The 18761-nt window shown below is 32.5% G+C and overlaps 1 protein-coding gene and 1 long non-coding RNA gene across 2 annotated transcripts; one reads left to right on the top strand and one right to left on the bottom strand.

Moving 5' to 3' along the window:
- Positions 1-8018: 8018 nt before the first annotated feature.
- LOC118204518 (uncharacterized) lies at positions 8019-13480 on the bottom strand. The gene is made up of 4 exons (XM_085808863.1): positions 13323-13480; positions 12581-12679; positions 11173-11345; positions 8019-9024 (listed from the first exon to the last, which is right to left on the bottom strand). The coding sequence occupies exons 1-4, from the start codon at positions 13373-13375 to the stop codon at positions 8393-8395; spliced, it is 957 nt and encodes a 318-aa protein (XP_085664989.1). The 5' UTR covers positions 13376-13480; the 3' UTR covers positions 8019-8392.
- LOC146992841 (uncharacterized) lies at positions 13020-17505 on the top strand. Its single transcript, XR_015038835.1, has 2 exons — positions 13020-13717; positions 16500-17505. It is a non-coding gene; the product is annotated as an uncharacterized LOC146992841 (long non-coding RNA).
- The last annotated feature ends 1256 nt before the right edge of the window (positions 17506-18761 follow it).

The raw sequence follows: 18761 nt of genomic DNA, 5'->3' as shown, positions 1-18761 counted from the left end.
GTATATATCTGGAACTGTTAATAAGAAATTAGCACATTCACATTATGTAACTAAATTCATTTCATAAACTTGGTATATTTTTAATATATTAGAGGTATTTTGAACTGTGAGTCATAATTGGTTGGGTTTAGTTGATTATAGCAAAGCAAACTAGGGTTCTCTTTCTAAGGGGAGGATGCCATCGTGGAGGACTTTCTCGGGGAAACTAGCTCATATACATGGTACAGGTAGGGAAAACCATGAAAACCCCCATGGAGCCAACCCAATTCTTCTGAAATGGAATAGGAACTGCCCGTATTCAGTGATTTTTTACCACTCAGCCACTGGTTACCTGTGATTTATAAGACATGTGCTCTCATTTACACTGAGTAAAATAAATTCGGCTTTATCGTAATTGATGACACTTTTGTATGTCTTGCATTAAACTCGTATTTAAAATTCTTCGTATTAAAATTGCAAAATTCAAGGAGGGGAAAAAACTATCTCTTTCAAAAACATTGAGATTAATAGTTTTAGAAATTTTTATAATACCAAGAGTAATTTCTTGTAAATAGTTATTCAGAATACCAAGAGTAGTAAATTACAAATTACAATGTTATACAGAGAAGGGAATGGAATTCTAAAATAAAATGCGTTATAGATAGAATCATTGTACAGTATCGATTATCTCGTATAAATAAAGCAACAAGAAGAAGAAAGTTCACAAAGCTTTCAACTTTACATATCAGTATTGAAAAATGTTCTACAAAAGGATGAGAAGTTTTACACTGAATTTTGACCATGTGGTAAATTTTTATTTAGGAAATACAGCTACAAAAGCAAAATAAACAACGCAATGGCCCATCTTTAGCCCTAATGCAAGCTCTAATTCGGTTAGGCAATGACTCGTAGAGTTGGCGGATGTGCTCCTGGAGGATTCCTTGGCATATACTTTCAAACCGGCAAGTTAGATCGGCGCCATCCAGGGAGGGTCGGACATGGCTCCTCAGAGCCCAAACGTGCTCAGTTGGGTAGAGATTTGACGATCGCGCCGGCCAGGCAAGTGTTGGAGACGCACGAAAACAATTAGTAGAAAGGCATGCCGTGTGCGTCCGAGCATTACCCTGCTGAAATGTAAGCCCAGAGATCCATGAAAGGAAGGGCAAAAATAAAGGGCTAGAATCTCATCGAAGTGCTGCCGTGCTATAAGGGTGCCGCACCAAACGAGGCCGGCTGTCAAATGAAATGGCACCCCATACCATAGCTCCTGGTTGTCTCATTGACAGTATCCAGATGAGTATGCATTGCTGTTCCGAACGTCTCCAGACATGTCTTCGCTAGTCGTTGGAACTCACTTCGAAGCAGGACTCATCGCTGAAAGCAATTAATTATATTCCAGTCTGTTAGATCACAGGTCGAATACCTCTCGACCTGTGATCCGGTATTCGACCCCACAAACATGCTTAATGGTGTGCAATGATGATGGGTAGCCGGCGCAATGCCTTCTGTGACTTCAGCCCCGTTCCCAGAGTCTAATTATCACTTGTCATTGCATTGATGTTCCGGCTACACGTCGGATTAAAACATCAGAGGCTGAGGTTGTGAAGCGTGTTCGGACGATCACTTTGTCCTTGCGTTCTGCCGTCGCTTTTGCTCGACCGTTACATTCTTGACGCTCTCTACAACCATGGTTCACCCATTCCTGCCAACATCATAGAATGGTCGCATCGCTCGGATCCAAATATCTAGCTATCCTGCGGCCACCCTCATTCCTTTATTCTTAAATTGTGACAACTGCTCATACTTTTGACGAACCCGTCTACGAGACGTTGGTACAGTCCACCTAGATCGACAGACCCATACTCGCATGGAAGTTATGCATTATCAGTGGAATATCTTCCGTTTTATGTACCATCCGTCCATAGCTTAGTTGGCAGAGCAGTGGAGTGTAGAGGTGGTGACACAGTTATCCATTTCATCTGGATGCTCCGCTGGAGCTCCATAGCTTGTCAATCATTCAACACTAAATGTTAATCATTTCGATATTTCATCGTAAGGTATAGCCATACGCAATTTCTACCTATTTGGATAACTTCTCAATGAGTCAATTTCTATGTTATAGGCTGTATGTATATCTGTATGTACGTACGATAGATTTCAATTTATTTGCAACAGTACTTATTTGTCAGCTGATAACATTACGCTACCTCCTATTAAAATTGCAACATCATGAAGGCGACATGCTATAAATGTCAAATTTGCATGAACCCCAAGTACTGTATCCTGGTTATAAGAACAATTAGCATTCCAGCGCATGCGCGCAAAGCATGTATGAGTAATACCATCTGCATTGCATGTAAATGGGGGAAAAAATTTAACAATGGGTTTTTCATTCAGAAATCGTATTTAAGAGTTAGTTGCTCTGATTAGATTATATTACGCCCCCTATAAAAAGAAGAAACTCTTACTACTATGCATTGGAATTCGACCACGGCAAGATCGTGGACTCTTTGGACTACGATTCATTCTTCCGCAACATTGCTGTCCGTGTTGGTCGGGATCCCATGACTGTAAGTCGAATATGAGATTCAATGGATCCATATTGAACGCCGTGCAAACTCTCAGCGTCCTTGGGGCATTAAAACCCGAGAGAACGTTGCTGGCAGTGAGATGACATCTGCAGCACCACGGACAGTCAGCACGGTGAGCACTGTTGCTGCTTCCCATGATGCTACAACAGAAACAGGTGCACCTACAGTGGACGTCGTCGACGACACTGGGCACAGGAGTGCACCATGTCGTGATTCACACGAAACCCATTTTGCGTACAGCATGATACGAACGCATTCGTGTGCCAGGCACAGAGGAGAATGACGTTGCCAACTTGCATTCGTGAAAAATCACATGAGCCCAGCACTTGTCGTGCTGGTATGAGGTGCCATTCTGCCTTCATCCTAGTTACGTCTTGTTCCCATAACCGGCAGTGTGGGCAAATGGCTTTACATTTGATGTGTTGATGCCCGTAGCTGTGCCGTCTTCAAGGCCAGCGTGACACCATCTTTCAACAAGATGATACACGACCTTATGTTACCTGTGCTGTCCTGAAGTTCCTTGAGACAGAATGTGTTCGAGTGTTGTCCTGATTAACATATTCTCTAGGTCTAGATCTCTCACTCATCTTATCATGGGTTGCCGGGAGATTGCCATGCCATCACTGGCCAGAAAATAGAATTGAAGCTGCATGAAATGAAGTACCTGTGTTTGCCACTCCATTAGTTCCATTAGATGCTCAGCCGGATTACAAATGTTGCCGCTGCCAGAGAAGTTGGGAGACCCTCGGAACACCCGCAGGGCCATCTTCCATTAAAATCTGAGATGCAGCTTACTAGTTAACAAGACTCAGCAATTCACAATGTACTTTCGGGAATGGACGGGTGCTTACCAATTAACTTAACCTACAACTGCCTTTTCCAGTTGGGATGTTATGAATGAAACTTCTATATGATAGAATATGCGAAAAGATTTATTTCCATAAAATTAAAGAGTGTTTTTAAACTTAATAGTCCTCAAATAATATTAAAAATGATTATTAACGGAAACATAGTGAGATATACCTAAATTTATTTACAACCTCTCCTGTATTCCCGAAAATTCTTATAAATGCTGTTAGTACAGGAAGTTTTGAAAGCTAAAAATTAAGAGCAACATAAATAAATGTACAGTGGGGGGGGGGGTTAGAATCCAAAATGATTTATATAGTTTTTTTGTGGTCAGTACAAAATCTTAATTCAGAGTGAATTAGTTTCGACGTTATTTGACTGATTGATAAATAGCGCTCTAAAATTATATTGGCTGGTTAAGTTTCGGATTACAAAACATCACCAGCATTATGTAGACAGACATTACTAGAAATGTGTATATAGGAAGTCACTTGACATGGATTAATAGAGGAATGACGCAGTCCAGAGAGGTTGATTATAAGCAGTTACTATTTTTAGTACAGAAACTGAAAATACCTAAATTAAAAGGATGAGTTAAGGGCAAAACAAATTTAAATTAGAATTTTGATTTACATAGTTTTTATCTATCAATCTCTAGATATACGGTTAACAATATACAAGAAACAATAAAAAATTAATATTCTATTTTCTGAGGTATTTTTTAAATATATATGCGGAAAAAGACTTATATCTATAGTTCATAACATAATATCTATAGTTCAGATTTCAGACACAAACTGTCTGCCTAAAGAGATTTGGATTTATTAAGTTATGGAAAAGTATGCTAGTGTATATTCCTTGATGGAATAATGCTGTTAAGGAGGGCTTTCTGACGGAAACTGTCTTGCACTCATGTTATGCAAGGGAGAATCTATGAAAACGTGCATGCAGCCAATCTGTTTCCTGAGAATTGAACTTGGACTGAACTATCAGTGCTCAGCTGTCTTACCTGCTGGGCTGTGAAGGAAAAAAGATGCCTTCATAATAACTTTCTACGAAGAACTGCCTCTGTTCATGTTATATATAGGGAAAACTACGGAAGCATCCATGGAGCGAATTTGTTCACCATAATTTGGGGTTTGTCTAACTATCAATGTTCAGCAGTCTTACCCAGCAGATTCCATGGTAGGCTGTATATACAGTCAAAAGTCGTTAATTCGGACACCCATAATCCGGACCTCAAAGCTACAAACTTTCAGCGCATGCGTCAAAGAGACGCATGCGCGTAAGACCTTTACGGCTTCCAATATGCGTGTGTGCATACCTTTTTCATGTATTAAGGTTTACTTTGTTAATGTAAAATTTACTATGAGAGTTTGATACTTTTAAATGAAACTTCTCTTTCTTTAAAAATTTTTCTCAACTGGCAAAATCACCTAATTTTTACCTATTTCAAAGCATCTTATTCAAAAGGCTCTCATGAATTTTCCAATGGACCCCCCGCCCTTAAAATGTTCCAATCTCATAACCACTTTTATACTTTTACCCTAACGGAAATGTTTTAACCCATGACATACTGTTATCTATGTTTTATCCATAAGTGAAAAAAAAAAATAGACCCATCTTTACCTTAGGTAGTAAAAAACTTTTCCTAATTACAAGCATCTCATGAGTAGTTTTGTGTTTAGTGCCTTGTTCTAAGTTACATTAACACTAAAAAAATTAATCTAAACAAAATTTTGCAATATGCCAAAACAGAAAAAGAAAACGCTTACCATAAAAGATATTTTCGCAATCAAATAAAGTAAAAATAATTCAATTTCTTTCTCATCGACACTTGATAATATCATTCAGATTTCTTAATAATTACTTAACAATAATCCAGGAGATCCAAAATTCCATTTATTTATGTTTTCCAAGTTACATTAACACTAAATAAATTATTGTAAACAAACAAACTACTAATTAAACATATTTCTCCAGCCAAGTTCAATTTCTTTCTGACCAATACTTGAAAATATCATTTAAATTTCTTAATAATTTAAGAGATCCAAAATTCGTTTCTTATTGATATTTAAAACATACACAAACTATATCCATTTCATTCATTATAAAATCGGTGTTGCATAGAGCTTTATTGGAATAATTGATTCATATACAGTGTCTCACAAAAGTGATGGGACACTTGTGCTTTACAAAAGGAAACTGTAGTAAAATAAATTAAAAAAAACATGTAAAATTTTTTTGTGGGTATGTTTCATACTTAAATTTAGTAACAATTATTACATAACATACATTTTCTAAAAATATTAATTTAATAAAAACACAATTGTTTAGAACAGAGCAAAAAATGGCTCACATAAGTGATGGGACACTTACTTTTCCATCAAATATTTATCCAAAAATTTTACTTTTTAGAAGGTTTTAATACTTTGTTGGATTTTCTTTTACTTTTAAAACATGATTTAATCTTTTTGGTATGGATTCGACTAATTTTTTTTTATGATTTCTGAAGAGATTTTACCCCATTGTTCTTGAAGCACTGATTTTAATTGTTGCTTTGAAGAAATGGTGTGTTTGCGAATTCTTGATTCCAATACTTGCCAAATATTCCCTATGGGATTTAAGTCTGGAGATTGTGGTGGTGTTTTTATTATTTCAGGATAGTTATACAGCCGCCAGAGTCTAACGTTGAAAGCAGTGTGCTTGGGGCCATTGTCTTGGTAGAATTTAAAATCATTATGAAGTTTCAATTTTCGTGGTGAAGATAGCAAATTTTGATTTAAAATGTCAATATACTTGTATTGATCCATTATACTGTCAATAAAAATGAGATTACCAACTCCAGCGGACGACATACACCCCCATACCATAACTCCTCCTCCACCATGTTTTACTGTTGGCACCAAGTTCTGTTTGCGAAATTCTTCCCTGGGTTTTCTCCACACCAAGATTCTACCATCAGAACCAAATATATTAAATTTACTCTCAACAGCAAATATAACTTCATTCCAGTAACCAGAATTTTTATTTATGTTGGATTTTGTGAAAGCCAGTCTGAGTTTTCTATTCTTTTCACTTACGAAGAATTTTTTCCTGGCTGCTCTACCGTGATATCCAGCAAATCGAATTACTCTTCTAATAGTCTCAGGATTAACAATTACTCCATATAATGCTTGTAAATCAGCAGCAACTTTAGGAGCACTCATTCTTGGATTTTTTTTTAATATTTCGAACGATAATTCGCTTTATTCCATTGGATAGCTTTGATGGTCGGCCAGGTCTTCTTTTATCCTGAATTATATTTTTTTTATATCGTTTAATGATATTGAAAACTGTTGAATGACTCAAGTTAACTGTTTCAGCAGTTTCTCTAATAGGTTTTCCACGTTCAATATGCAAATTAATAACTAATTTTCGAATTTCAGGCAAAGTTTCTTTTCGTTTAGCATTCATGGCTGCACAGAGCTAAAAAGCACAAACTGGAGAGAAATACTGCAGACGATTTTATAAATTATTGCCAATTGCTTTTGAGTAAAAATAAAAACACACAAAAAAAATATTTTTATTGTACTACGTAGTAGTATCTAATGGTGTCCCATCATTTATGTGAGCCATTTTTTGCTCCGTTCTGAGCAATTGTATTTTTATTAAATTAATATTTTGAGAAAATGTATCTTATGTAATAATTGTTACTAAATTTAAGTATGAAACACACACACACACAAAATTTACCTGTTTTTCAAATTTATTTTATTACAGTTTCCTTTTGTAAAGCACAAGTGTCCCATCACTTTTGTTAGGCACTGTAGTATGAAACAGCTTAAATTCTTTATGAAATTTCATTAGTATATTTTCCGCTCATGATACAGCAGGATGTGAAATTGTATTATGTTACTATATAATGATTCAATGCAGTTGAATTGTCATAACTAAATTGCGTAATTAAAAAAATGAAATTTCTTTCGGGGATCATATAAATTCATTTATAATTAAGATTCCCCCCTCACAAAAAAATATACTTCTTTAATGTGTACTAAAAGTTATCGCATTAGTGTAAAGTCAGAATACACGTCAGATTGCCATTCGACAGATTGGTAAAAATGAAACACTCCAGAATTTAACGTCAACACTTTTGGGAATAACAATAAAAATGTTATAAAAAGAAAAAGCTAGTTTAAAATCCTCATTTTTCGAACGCATAACAATTTTTAAGTTATAAGTGAATAGCAAATTACCCTCTGAACGCGCATACATGCAACTCAGAAGTAAAAAGAATCGAAGGAATTAAAAAATAGGGAAAGCCTGATTCATCTTTCAATTTTTCAAACCTTACAAAATTTTACAATTTTTCAAATCTTACAAAAAGTTAGACATATCTTTAACTCTTCTAATTAAAGAAATTCTCATGAGTAGTTTTGCGTCAAGTTTAATAATGGCTTCTTTTAATTAAAGAAATTACACAAATAAATTTTTTGTGTATGTGTTTGTGTTTAGGGTATGTAAAAATGTAAGAATTTGGTAAAAAAAAGAAAGAAATTGTTCTGTTTGTAGATTTTTTCCCCTCACATTACAAGAATTTGAAAAGTAATAGATTCATCTGGTAAATAATACTTTCAGTATTTATTCATAATAAAAAATGAAATAGTACATTAAAAATGAAGAAAATATTGGTTGACAAGATATTTGGAGTCGGGTTGAGGAGACGGTATGGTGTGTCTCGCGGTATCATTCCAATAGAAGTTTGAGTCAAGTTGAGGAGTAAGTATGATGTGTCTCGCAGTATCATTCCAGTAGAATTTTTCTTGAGATACATGAGGAGGAGGTATGATGTGTCTCGCAGTATCATTACAATAGAATTTTTCTTGAGGTAGATGAGGAGGAGGTACGATGTGTCTCGCAGTAACATTCCAGTAGAATTTTTCTTGAGGTAGACGAGGAGGAGGAATTATGTTTCTTGCAGTACCGTGCGCCTAGTTAGTAGATTTTGAAAGATCGGGATACGAGTTGTCCCCTGTAGTATCGTCCTCCCAGTAATTATTTTTGTCCCTTTCCGAAGTAGGGGCATATATTTTATGGACAACGAAATTTCCTGCGGAAATACTCGTCCAATACTTTGCAGCTTTTCTTCCCGCACAGAAATAATACCTTTTACTACAACTATGAAAAGGGCATTTGCTCATAGGTGGTGATAGATCACTATTTCTATAGTTTATAATTGTTATTTCATGAATTTCCCTTTCCAATATATCTAAGAAAACCTTTGCATTTTCGCTACCTTTTATGTATATATATTGAAAATTTTTTGTTAAATTTTGCAAGATGTTTTTTAAGTCATCGTATGGAATATCTCCATCATTCCAATGTATTCCATGTCGCATGCATGTTAGCCATTCGTTTGTTTTTTTATCTTTCGGGGATAATTCATCCCAACTAAAAGGAGGACCAACTACAAGGGACCCTGTGTGCTTTATGTCAGATGAAACGTAGCCTAGATCTTTCAAAATGTACTTGTAAACACTGTTAGGAGCCTTATGCTGAAAACCATCTACTATGAACGAATGACAATGACTGGACATTATTTTTTTTAGCGTGGGTAAGGAACCTAGAGGAGGGGGAGAAAGAATATTTTAAGAAATTATTATTAAATGAAATTATTATTAAATTTAAGAATTATTATTAACTTTAAGAACTTTTACAAATAATTCAAAATTAAGAAATTATTATTAAATGAAATTATTATTGGTTGATCTTTGGATTATGGTAACTTGGCGATTTTTTGGCGACCAACTCTGCTACAGCAAACCTCTATTTTTTTTTCGCCGCCATTTTGTCTTCACGAAGTAAAGACATGTTTCTTTTCTTTTTATTTACTCAACACTTTTTCCAACAATCTACTAGCCGAATTACACTGATGCTAGAAATTTTATGTAACAAAATTGCTTAATCATGACAAATATGAACTGCAAAATTGGGAAAAGTGCACAATCGCAAACACCTTGCGCGTTTTTCAAAATAACACATACACATAAACCATGTACACGCCGACTTATTTTTACTTAAAAAAACATCCCAGAATTGCACAAAAATGGCATTGCGCACACTCTTCACTATATCCATGTACACTGCTTTTTTCTCATAAATTCGAAAAATTTCACGAAAATACATGACAATTTTCTCAATCTTTAAACCCGGTAAAAAGAACATATATGAAATTACCTGATCGCGAAAAAGTATTTACCCTTTACAAATATGAACATTTCCACATATAAAATAAATAAAATATCCAAAAACTTTTACCTCTAAATCATCTATTACATTATACACGTCACCAACGAATTCATACATGAACCATTACAAATATTTAGTATCAAATATTTAAATTATTTCCATGCACGTTTATTTCAACTTAAACGTAAACCAAATTCCTACAAGCATAAAATTCACAAAATAACTATCATTTCATTAAAATATCACTGAACCATGTACACGTCGACTTATTTTTACTTAAAAAAACATCCCAGAATTGCACAAAAATGGCATTGCGCACACTCTTCACTATATCCATGTACACTGCTTTTATCTCTTTTATCTCATAAATTAAAAAAATTTCACGAAAATACATGACAATTTTCTCAATCTTTAAACCCGGTAAAAAGAACATATATGAAATTACATGATCGCGAAAAAGTATTTACCCTTTACAAATATGAACATTTCCACATATAAAATAAATAAAATATCCAAAAACTTTTAACTCTAAATCATCTATTACATTATACACGTCACCAACGAATTCATACATGAAGCATTACAAATATTTATTATCAAATATTTAAATTATTTCCATGCACATTTATTTCAACTTAAACATACACCAAATTCCTACAAGTATAAAATTCACAAAATAACTATCATTTCATTAAAATATAATTAAATTCAAAAACACCACTTAAAATATACATGAGCACATACATTCAATTAATAAAAATTACCTTACAATCCTAATTACTTTAAACTAAATCATTGCTAATAACAATTTTCCCAATAATACCAAATTCCTTTCCACCTTACATTTCCAACAATGCATAAAAATAATTAAAAATACTAACTTACCTAATCTCCTTCAGAATCTTCATTACGTGGCGGATACACTTTTCTTCATTCTCTTTCAGAATCTTTAAAATCATACTTATCTTTCAAAGCAAGATACCAGGTAAAATAAATAACATAATAAAACATGTTTATTTCTCTCTCACACAACCTTAAAAAACATTTCTTACTATCCTTTTCAATACCACTAAATACCCATTTCGAATTCAATTTACTTACGGCCATGGGATCCAAAAATTCACAAACACTATTTCACACAACACAGAATAAAGCCAAATACAAAATTTCCAGATTTTTTCCCGATTTCCCCCTTTTTCGATTAAAGAACCGTAATTCGTCCATTAATATCACATGACATATCCCATGATCTCTCATTTCCCCCACACAAAATAATGCGTAATCGGAACTCAGTACTGCTCACATTATTACCAAAGTCCCAGGTAGTAACCTTTATCGCCTCCAAAATGTCGCCAAACTACCAGTTACCGTAATGTAAAGATCAACCTCGTATTCTTTTTGAAACTTCAATATCTATTAAAAGAAATTTAGACATATAGTAGAAATATGTAAGAATCTCTTACAGTACAAACATGAAATGTACTAAAAACACAAGCCTATTCAATAAAAAAATTGTAGATACCTGTTTGTTCAAATTTTGTTGGCACTGCACAGGAATGTAAATATCGCATCTTCGGTGAACAGTAATCGTCATCTTTGAAATGTGACGAACATATTCTTGCATTTGTATACAAATCAGTAGGTGATTTATTTAACAAATCTTGATTACTGCATGCGGCAGCCCATTGTTTTGATCTATAAAAATGAAATACATTCATTTTATATTTTAAATTTCAATAAATCCATTTTCAGTGTTAGTAGAAAAATAGCAAACTAAAAACATTCCCTATACATTAGTTATACAATCTCGAGAAGGGTTATATATTTTTTAAGAACAAACATTAAATTATAATTTAAGGAAAAATTCATGTATAACACAATGAACTTAATATGATTTATTACATTTCTGACATATTTATACTAATTCTCTATTATTTTGATCTATGAAAACAAAAAACAATTTTATTTTCTTTAATTAAAAGAACCTCTTTTCAGTGTTACTAGAAATTTAACCTTATTATAAAATTCCTTTTACATTAGTAACAAATTCTGAAATGATTTCATTTCATCTAATTTTATTTTGATGTACGAAAACCAATAATTTTGCAGATATTACGTTAAATTGTAGTTACCGGTCATAGTATCTAGTTAAACAATTTAGCATTTCTTTGTACAGTTTTGTTAACAATATGATTAAAAAAGGATAAGGCACCAATAAAAAGTACACATTGTTCGTAAAGTGCATCTTTAAAATGTTTCCTTCCTTATTCACACCAATATGTAGTGGTTCCCTAAAGTGTTCAGTGAAATAGTGTTATGAGAATTTTTTAATATCTATAAATTTACCTTAACAAAACTCTATAAAAGTATTTTAAGAATACAGTAAAACTTTTGGGGGGGGAATTAATAATTAAAAAGTAACAAAAAAGTTACCTCACAAAAATCTTCGTGCACTTTAAAGAAATCTGCAGACACTATTACGAAATAATGCAGTTAAATTTCTGTCAGTTTTTGTAGGATATCCTGCAGCATTCAAGCTTGTAATACATAAATTACAAAAATTATCTTCTAAAATATTAGAAGAAACAAATTTTTAAAAAAAATTTGGTTTTATTCAAAATCACTTCGAGATATGAGAAAATATTGGGCTTTATAATCAAATTCAATTCCGGGCTACAGCGCATTTTTTACAAATTCTTAAAGTGTATGAACACTTTTGGGAGCAACTGTATCACAAGCACAGTTATCTTGGATATTTACAGAAGAACACTGAACTATTTGTCTATGATGAGGAACACTTAATGGAAAAAAACAAGCTATTTATTTAAATTATTCCATATACATGAAATATTTGCTTCTCTATCGAAAATTGAGATATATATATATTAATAATCACAGCTTAGTTTCTTTTAAACTTAAAAATGATTTACCTAATAGGATCCTTAGGAAATCTGAAGAATTTCCTGTCTGGTGTTTTTCGAGACGTTGTCCCACAAACACAACAGCGATACCAAGATTTGGGTTGTTTGCTAAGTAAAAGATAGAGTGAGTTAAGTCTGTTATTCACCACACCACATCAAATATTGAGAGAAATCAAAATTATATTTTTATAATAATGAATATAAATTTTTCAAAAATAATCATAAAATACGAAAAATTGTATATAACTATCAATATACTAAATTAAAAATAATCTTCAGTGGCCACTAATATTAAATAAGTTTATAAATTTTCTCAGATAAACTATTTGGTAATCTATAGCATAAATTTAAAGCTGGAGCATAATACAATTTATTAATAAAATTAATTTATGCAATCATACATGCCATTAGCTTCCGCATTATTATAAATGGCAAATTTATTCCTGATCGCTCGTTTTGTCGTAATATTATTATTAGTTGACTTTAAAGCTTAAAACTCATTTAAAAAATTTGGAAAGAAATATCAACATGCCTGCACAAGCTATAAGTATTTGTTTGCCATATGATTAATTATATAAATTGAGATTCATATGCTAAAATGCAAAGTTAATATATTAAGAATGAAAATCTAGCTGTTGTGTTATACAATGAGACAAAATATTTTTGGAGCTTGGAAATAAAAATTAATGTACTATACAAAATCAATTTTTAAAATCTATGATAGGTTTTCGAATTAAAAAAGCAAGCTTACCTCACAGAAAGAGAATCGGGTGAATTCCGGTGATCGTCTTGCGAAACATCCATCTGATGATCTGCTTAAATAGCTAGATAAAAGAACTGAAAAAAACTTTCACAAAGAACCTCTTCGAACAACGCGGTAAAAGATTGCTAATATGGCTGACGATCTTGCCTGCTATTTCGCACATGCGCAGAAAGGTACGGAGGGTGGATGGATTGCCCCTTTAAAATAAGCTTCAGGGACATACACAGAGCGTCTCTTCGGTCTGAGGGAGCCACATTTGCTTCGGGAAACCTTTACTTCTTCTCCTTAGAGATTCTTTGCTTGAAATATTGACCGAACCCATTCCCGCCTTGCTCGAGTAGTTAAGGAGTGAACTCTTGGGATTTTTTCTTAACTGGCTGTTGGTAAGTGCTTCTTCTGGTAAAATCCTAGTATACGGTGCAGCCTTGGCATCTTTTTGAAAATTATCGCCAACACCAAAAATGACCCAAAGAATGTCTATGTATATACTATACACTATATACTATCCTTATATACATAGTATATACTGTGTATAACTGTATATATTCATTGAAGGATCCGTTTACTACTCATCGTATATGTCCTGTTTTTACTGCTCATTATAGAAGTCGCCAAAAGTAGCCAAATCCCGTGTGCACCGGATACTAGGATTAAACCCTTCTTTTTATTTTGAATTATTTGTAAAAAATTCCTAAAGTTAATAATTTTTAAATAATAATAATTCCTAAATTTAATAATAAGGCTGATCTTTGGAATATGGTAACTGGTAGTTTGGCGACATTTTAGAGGCGATAAAGGTTACTACCTAGGACTTTGGTAATAATGTGAGAAGCACTCAGTTCAGATTACGCATTATTTTGTGTGAGGGAAATGAGAGATCATGAGATATGTCATATGACATTAATGGACGAATTACAGTTGTTTAATCGGAAAAGGGGGGGGCAATCTGGAAATTTCGTATTTAACTTTATTCTGTGTTGTGTGAAACGCGACATTAATGGACGAATTACAATTCTTTAATCGGAAAAGGGGGGTTAATTTGGAAAAATTATTTTGTATTAAGCTTCATTGTGTGTTGTGTGAAATAGTGTTGATTAATTTTCGGATTGCATGGCGCTATGTAAAGTGAATTCTAAATTTTTAATGCGTTTATCTGATAATAATAATAAGTTGAGATTGTGTGAAAGGAAGGCTATTACAGTTAAGTTTAAATGGCGGTGCAAGAAATATGGTGAAAATGGACATTTTGTGAAAAGGAGTGTAAGGAAGGGTACGTGGTTTGCTGAAAGTAGTTTGAGTACAGGTGAAATTTTATTAATTTCTTATTACTTGGTGAATAGACTTCCAAGTTGACTACTGGATTTAGGATTTAGAAATTAACAGTAGTACTGCAGCCACGTAATGAAGATTCTGAAGAAGATTAGGTAAGTTAGTATTTTTAATCATTTGAGGATATTATTTTTATGCATTGTTCTAAATGTAAGGAGTAAGTAAATTAATGTGGTATTTTTGGAAAATTGTTATTATCAATGATTTAGTTTAAAGTAATTAGGATTGTAATCTAATTTTTATTAATTTAATGTATGTGCTTATTTATATTTTAAGTAGTGTTTTTTAATTTAATTATATTTTAATTTAATGATCGTGATTTTGTGAGTTATATATTTGTAGTATTTTGGAATACGTTTGAGTAGTATACGTTGAGTATTTTCATGCATTTTCGTGAAATTTTTCTAATTTATGAGAAAAAAAGCAGTTTACATGGACATAGTGAAGAGTGTGCGCAATGCCATTTTTGTGCAATTCTGGAATGTTTTTGTAAGTAAAAATAAGTCGACGTGTACATGGTTTAGTGATATTTTAATTAAATGATAGTTATTTTGTGAATTTTATGTTTGTAGGAATTTGGTATACGTTTCAGTTGAAGTAAACGTGTATGGAAATAATTTAAATAGTTGACACTAAGTATTTGTAACTGTTTTTAATGTTTGCGTATAAATTCGTTGCTGACGTTTATAATATAATAGATAATTTAGAGGTAAAAGTTTTTGGATATTTTATTTTATACGTGGAAATGTTCATCCTTGGAAAGGGTATATACTTTTTCGCGATGAGGTAATTTCATATATGTTCTTCTTACCAGATTTAAAGATTCGCAAAATTTTCATGCATTTTCGTAAAATTTTTCTAATTTATGACACAAAAGCAGTGTATAGTGAAGAGTGTGCGCAATGCCATTTTTGTGCAATTCTAGGATGTTTTTTTAAGTAAAAATAAGTCGACGTGTACATGGTTTAGTGATATTTTAATTAAATGATAGTTATTTTGTGAATTTTATGTTTGTAGGAATTTGGTATACGTTTCAGTTAAAGTAAACGTGTATGGAAATAATTTAAATATTTGACACTAAGTATTTGGAACTATTTTTAATGTTTGCGTATAAATTCGTTAGTGACGTTTATAATATAATGGATAATTTAGAGGTAAAAGCTTTTGGATATTTTTATTTATTTTATACGTGGAAATATTCATCCTTTTAAAGGGTATGTACTTTTTCGCGATCAGGTAATTTCATATATGTGCTTTTTATCGAGTTTAAAGATTAAGAAAATTTTCGTGCAAATTTTTGTAATTTATGAGAAAATAGCAGTGTAGATGAATAAAGTTAAGAGTGTGTGCAATGCCATTTTTGTGCAATTCTGGGATGTTTTTTTAAGTAAAAATAAGTTGACATGTAAATGGTTTATGTGTATGTGCTATACTGAAAAACGCGCAAGGAGTTTGCGATTGTGCACTTTTCCCAATTTTGCAGTTCATATTTGTCATGATTAAGCAATTTTGTTACATAAAATTTCTAGCATCAGTGTAATTCGGCTAGTAGATTGTTGGAAAAAGTGTTGAGTAAATAAAAAGAAAAGAAACATGTCTTTACTTCGTGAAGACAAAATGGCGGCGAAAAAAAAATAGAGGTTTGCTGTAGCAGAGTTGGTCGCCAAATTTTCGCCAAAAAATCGCCAAGTTACCATAATCCAAAGATCAACCAATAATAATTTCATTTAATAATAATTTCTTAATTTTGAATTATTTGTAAAAGTTCTTAAAGTTAATAATAATTCTTAAATTTAATAATAATTTCTTAAAATATTCTTTTCCCCCCTCCTCTAGGTTCCTTACCCACGCTAAAAAAAATTATGTCCAGTCATTGTCATTCGTTCATAGTAGATGGTTTTCAGCATGAGGCTCCTAACAGTGTTTACAAGTACATTTTGAAAGATCTAGGCTACGTTTCATCTGACATAAAGCACACAGGGTCCCTTGTAGTTGGTCCTCCTTTTAGTTGGGATGAATTATCCTCGAAAGATAAAAAAACAAACGAATGGCTAACACGCATGCGACATAGAATACATTGGAATGATGGAGATATTCCATACGATGACTTAAAAAACATCTTGCAAAATTTAACAAAAAATTTTCAATATATATACGTAAAAGGTAGCGAAAATGCAAAGGTTTTCTTAGATATATTGGAAAGGGAAATTCATGAAATAACAATTATAAACTATAGAAATAGTGATCTATCACCACCTATGAGCAAATGCCCTTTTCATAGTTGTAGTAAAAGGTATTATTTCTGTGCGGGAAGAAAAGCTGCAAAGTATTGGACGAGTATTTCCGCAGGAAATTTCGTTGTCCATAAAATATATGCCCCTACTTCGGAAAGGGACAAAAATAATTACTGGGAGGACGATACTACAGGGGACAACTCGTATCCCGATCTTTCAAAATCTACTAACTAGGCGCACGGTACTGCAAGAAACATAATTCCTCCTCCTCGTCTACCTCAAGAAAAATTCTACTGGAATGTTACTGCGAGACACATCGTACCTCCTCCTCATCTACCTCAAGAAAAATTCTATTGTAATGATACTGCGAGACACATCATACCTCCTCCTCATGTATCTCAAGAAAAATTCTACTGGAATGATACTGCGAGACACATCATACTTACTCCTCAACTTGACTCAAACTTCTATTGGAATGATACCGCGAGACACACCATACCGTCTCCTCAACCCGACTCCAAATATCTTGTCAACCAATATTTTCTTCATTTTTAATGTACTATTTCATTTTTTATTATGAATAAATACTGAAAGTATTATTTACCAGATGAATCTATTACTTTTCAAATTCTTGTAATGTGAGGGGAAAAAATCTACAAACAGAACAATTTCTTTCTTTTTTTTACCAAATTCTTACATTTTTACATACCCTAAACACAAACACATACACAAAAAATTTATTTGTGTAATTTCTTTAATTAAAAGAAGCCATTATTAAACTTGACGCAAAACTACTCATGAGAATTTCTTTAATTAGAAGAGTTAAAGATATGTCTAACTTTTTGTAAGATTTGAAAAATTGTAAAATTTTGTAAGGTTTGAAAAATTGAAAGATGAATCAGGCTTTCCCTATTTTTTAATTCCTTCGATTCTTTTTACTTCTGAGTTGCATGTATGCGCGTTCAGAGGGTAATTTGCTATTCACTTATAACTTAAAAATTGTTATGCGTTCGAAAAATGAGGATTTTAAACTAGCTTTTTCTTTTTATAACATTTTTATTGTTATTCCCAAAAGTGTTGACGTTAAATTCTGGAGTGTTTCATTTTTACCAATCTGTCGAATGGCAATCTGACGTGTATTCTGACTTTACACTAATGCGATAACTTTTAGTACACATTAAAGAAGTATATTTTTTTGTGAGGGGGGAATCTTAATTATAAATGAATTTATATGATCCCCGAAAGAAATTTCATTTTTTTAATTACGCAATTTAGTTATGACAATTCAACTGCATTGAATCATTATATAGTAACATAATACAATTTCACATCCTGCTGTATCATGAGCGGAAAATATACTAATGAAATTTCATAAAGAATTTAAGCTGTTTCATACTACAGTGCCTAACAAAAGTGATGGGACACTTGTGCTTTACAAAAGGAAACTGTAATAAAATAAATTTGAAAAACAGGTAAATTTTGTGTGTGTGTGTGTTTCATACTTAAATTTAGTAACAATTATTACATAAGATACATTTTCTCAAAATATTAATTTAATAAAAAATACAATTGCTCAGAACGGAGCAAAAAATGGCTCACATAAATGATGGGACACCATTAGATACTACTACGTAGTACAATAAAAATATTTTTTTGTGTGTTTTTATTTTTACTCAAAAGCAATTGGCAATAATTTATAAAATCGTCTGCAGTATTTCTCTCCAGTTTGTGCTTTTTAGCTCTGTGCAGCCATGAATGCTAAACGAAAAGAAACTTTGCCTGAAATTCGAAAATTAGTTATTAATTTGCATATTGAACGTGAAAACCTATTAGAGAAACTGCTGAAACAGTTAACTTGAGTCAT

Source organism: Stegodyphus dumicola, chromosome X2 (assembly GCF_044657685.1).
Source record: "Stegodyphus dumicola isolate Sdum_Otavi_A_Nest chromosome X2, ASM4465768v1".
NCBI lineage: Eukaryota > Metazoa > Arthropoda > Arachnida > Araneae > Eresidae > Stegodyphus > Stegodyphus dumicola.
This window is presented reverse-complemented; position numbering and strand designations above follow the sequence as displayed.

Excerpts from the sequence above, each read along its gene's own strand:
- LOC118204518 (XM_085808863.1), bottom strand. The coding sequence starts at position 13,375 with ATGGATGTTTCGCAAGACGATCACCGGAATTCACCCGATTCTCTTTCT. Across the intron at positions 12,680-13,322 it reads CCCGATTCTCTTTCTGTGAG|CAAACAACCCAAATCTTGGT; the intron begins GTAAGCTTGCTT and ends TCTTTTACTTAG. Across the intron at positions 11,346-12,580 it reads TTTCCTAAGGATCCTATTAG|ATCAAAACAATGGGCTGCCG; the intron begins GTAAATCATTTT and ends TCATTTTTATAG.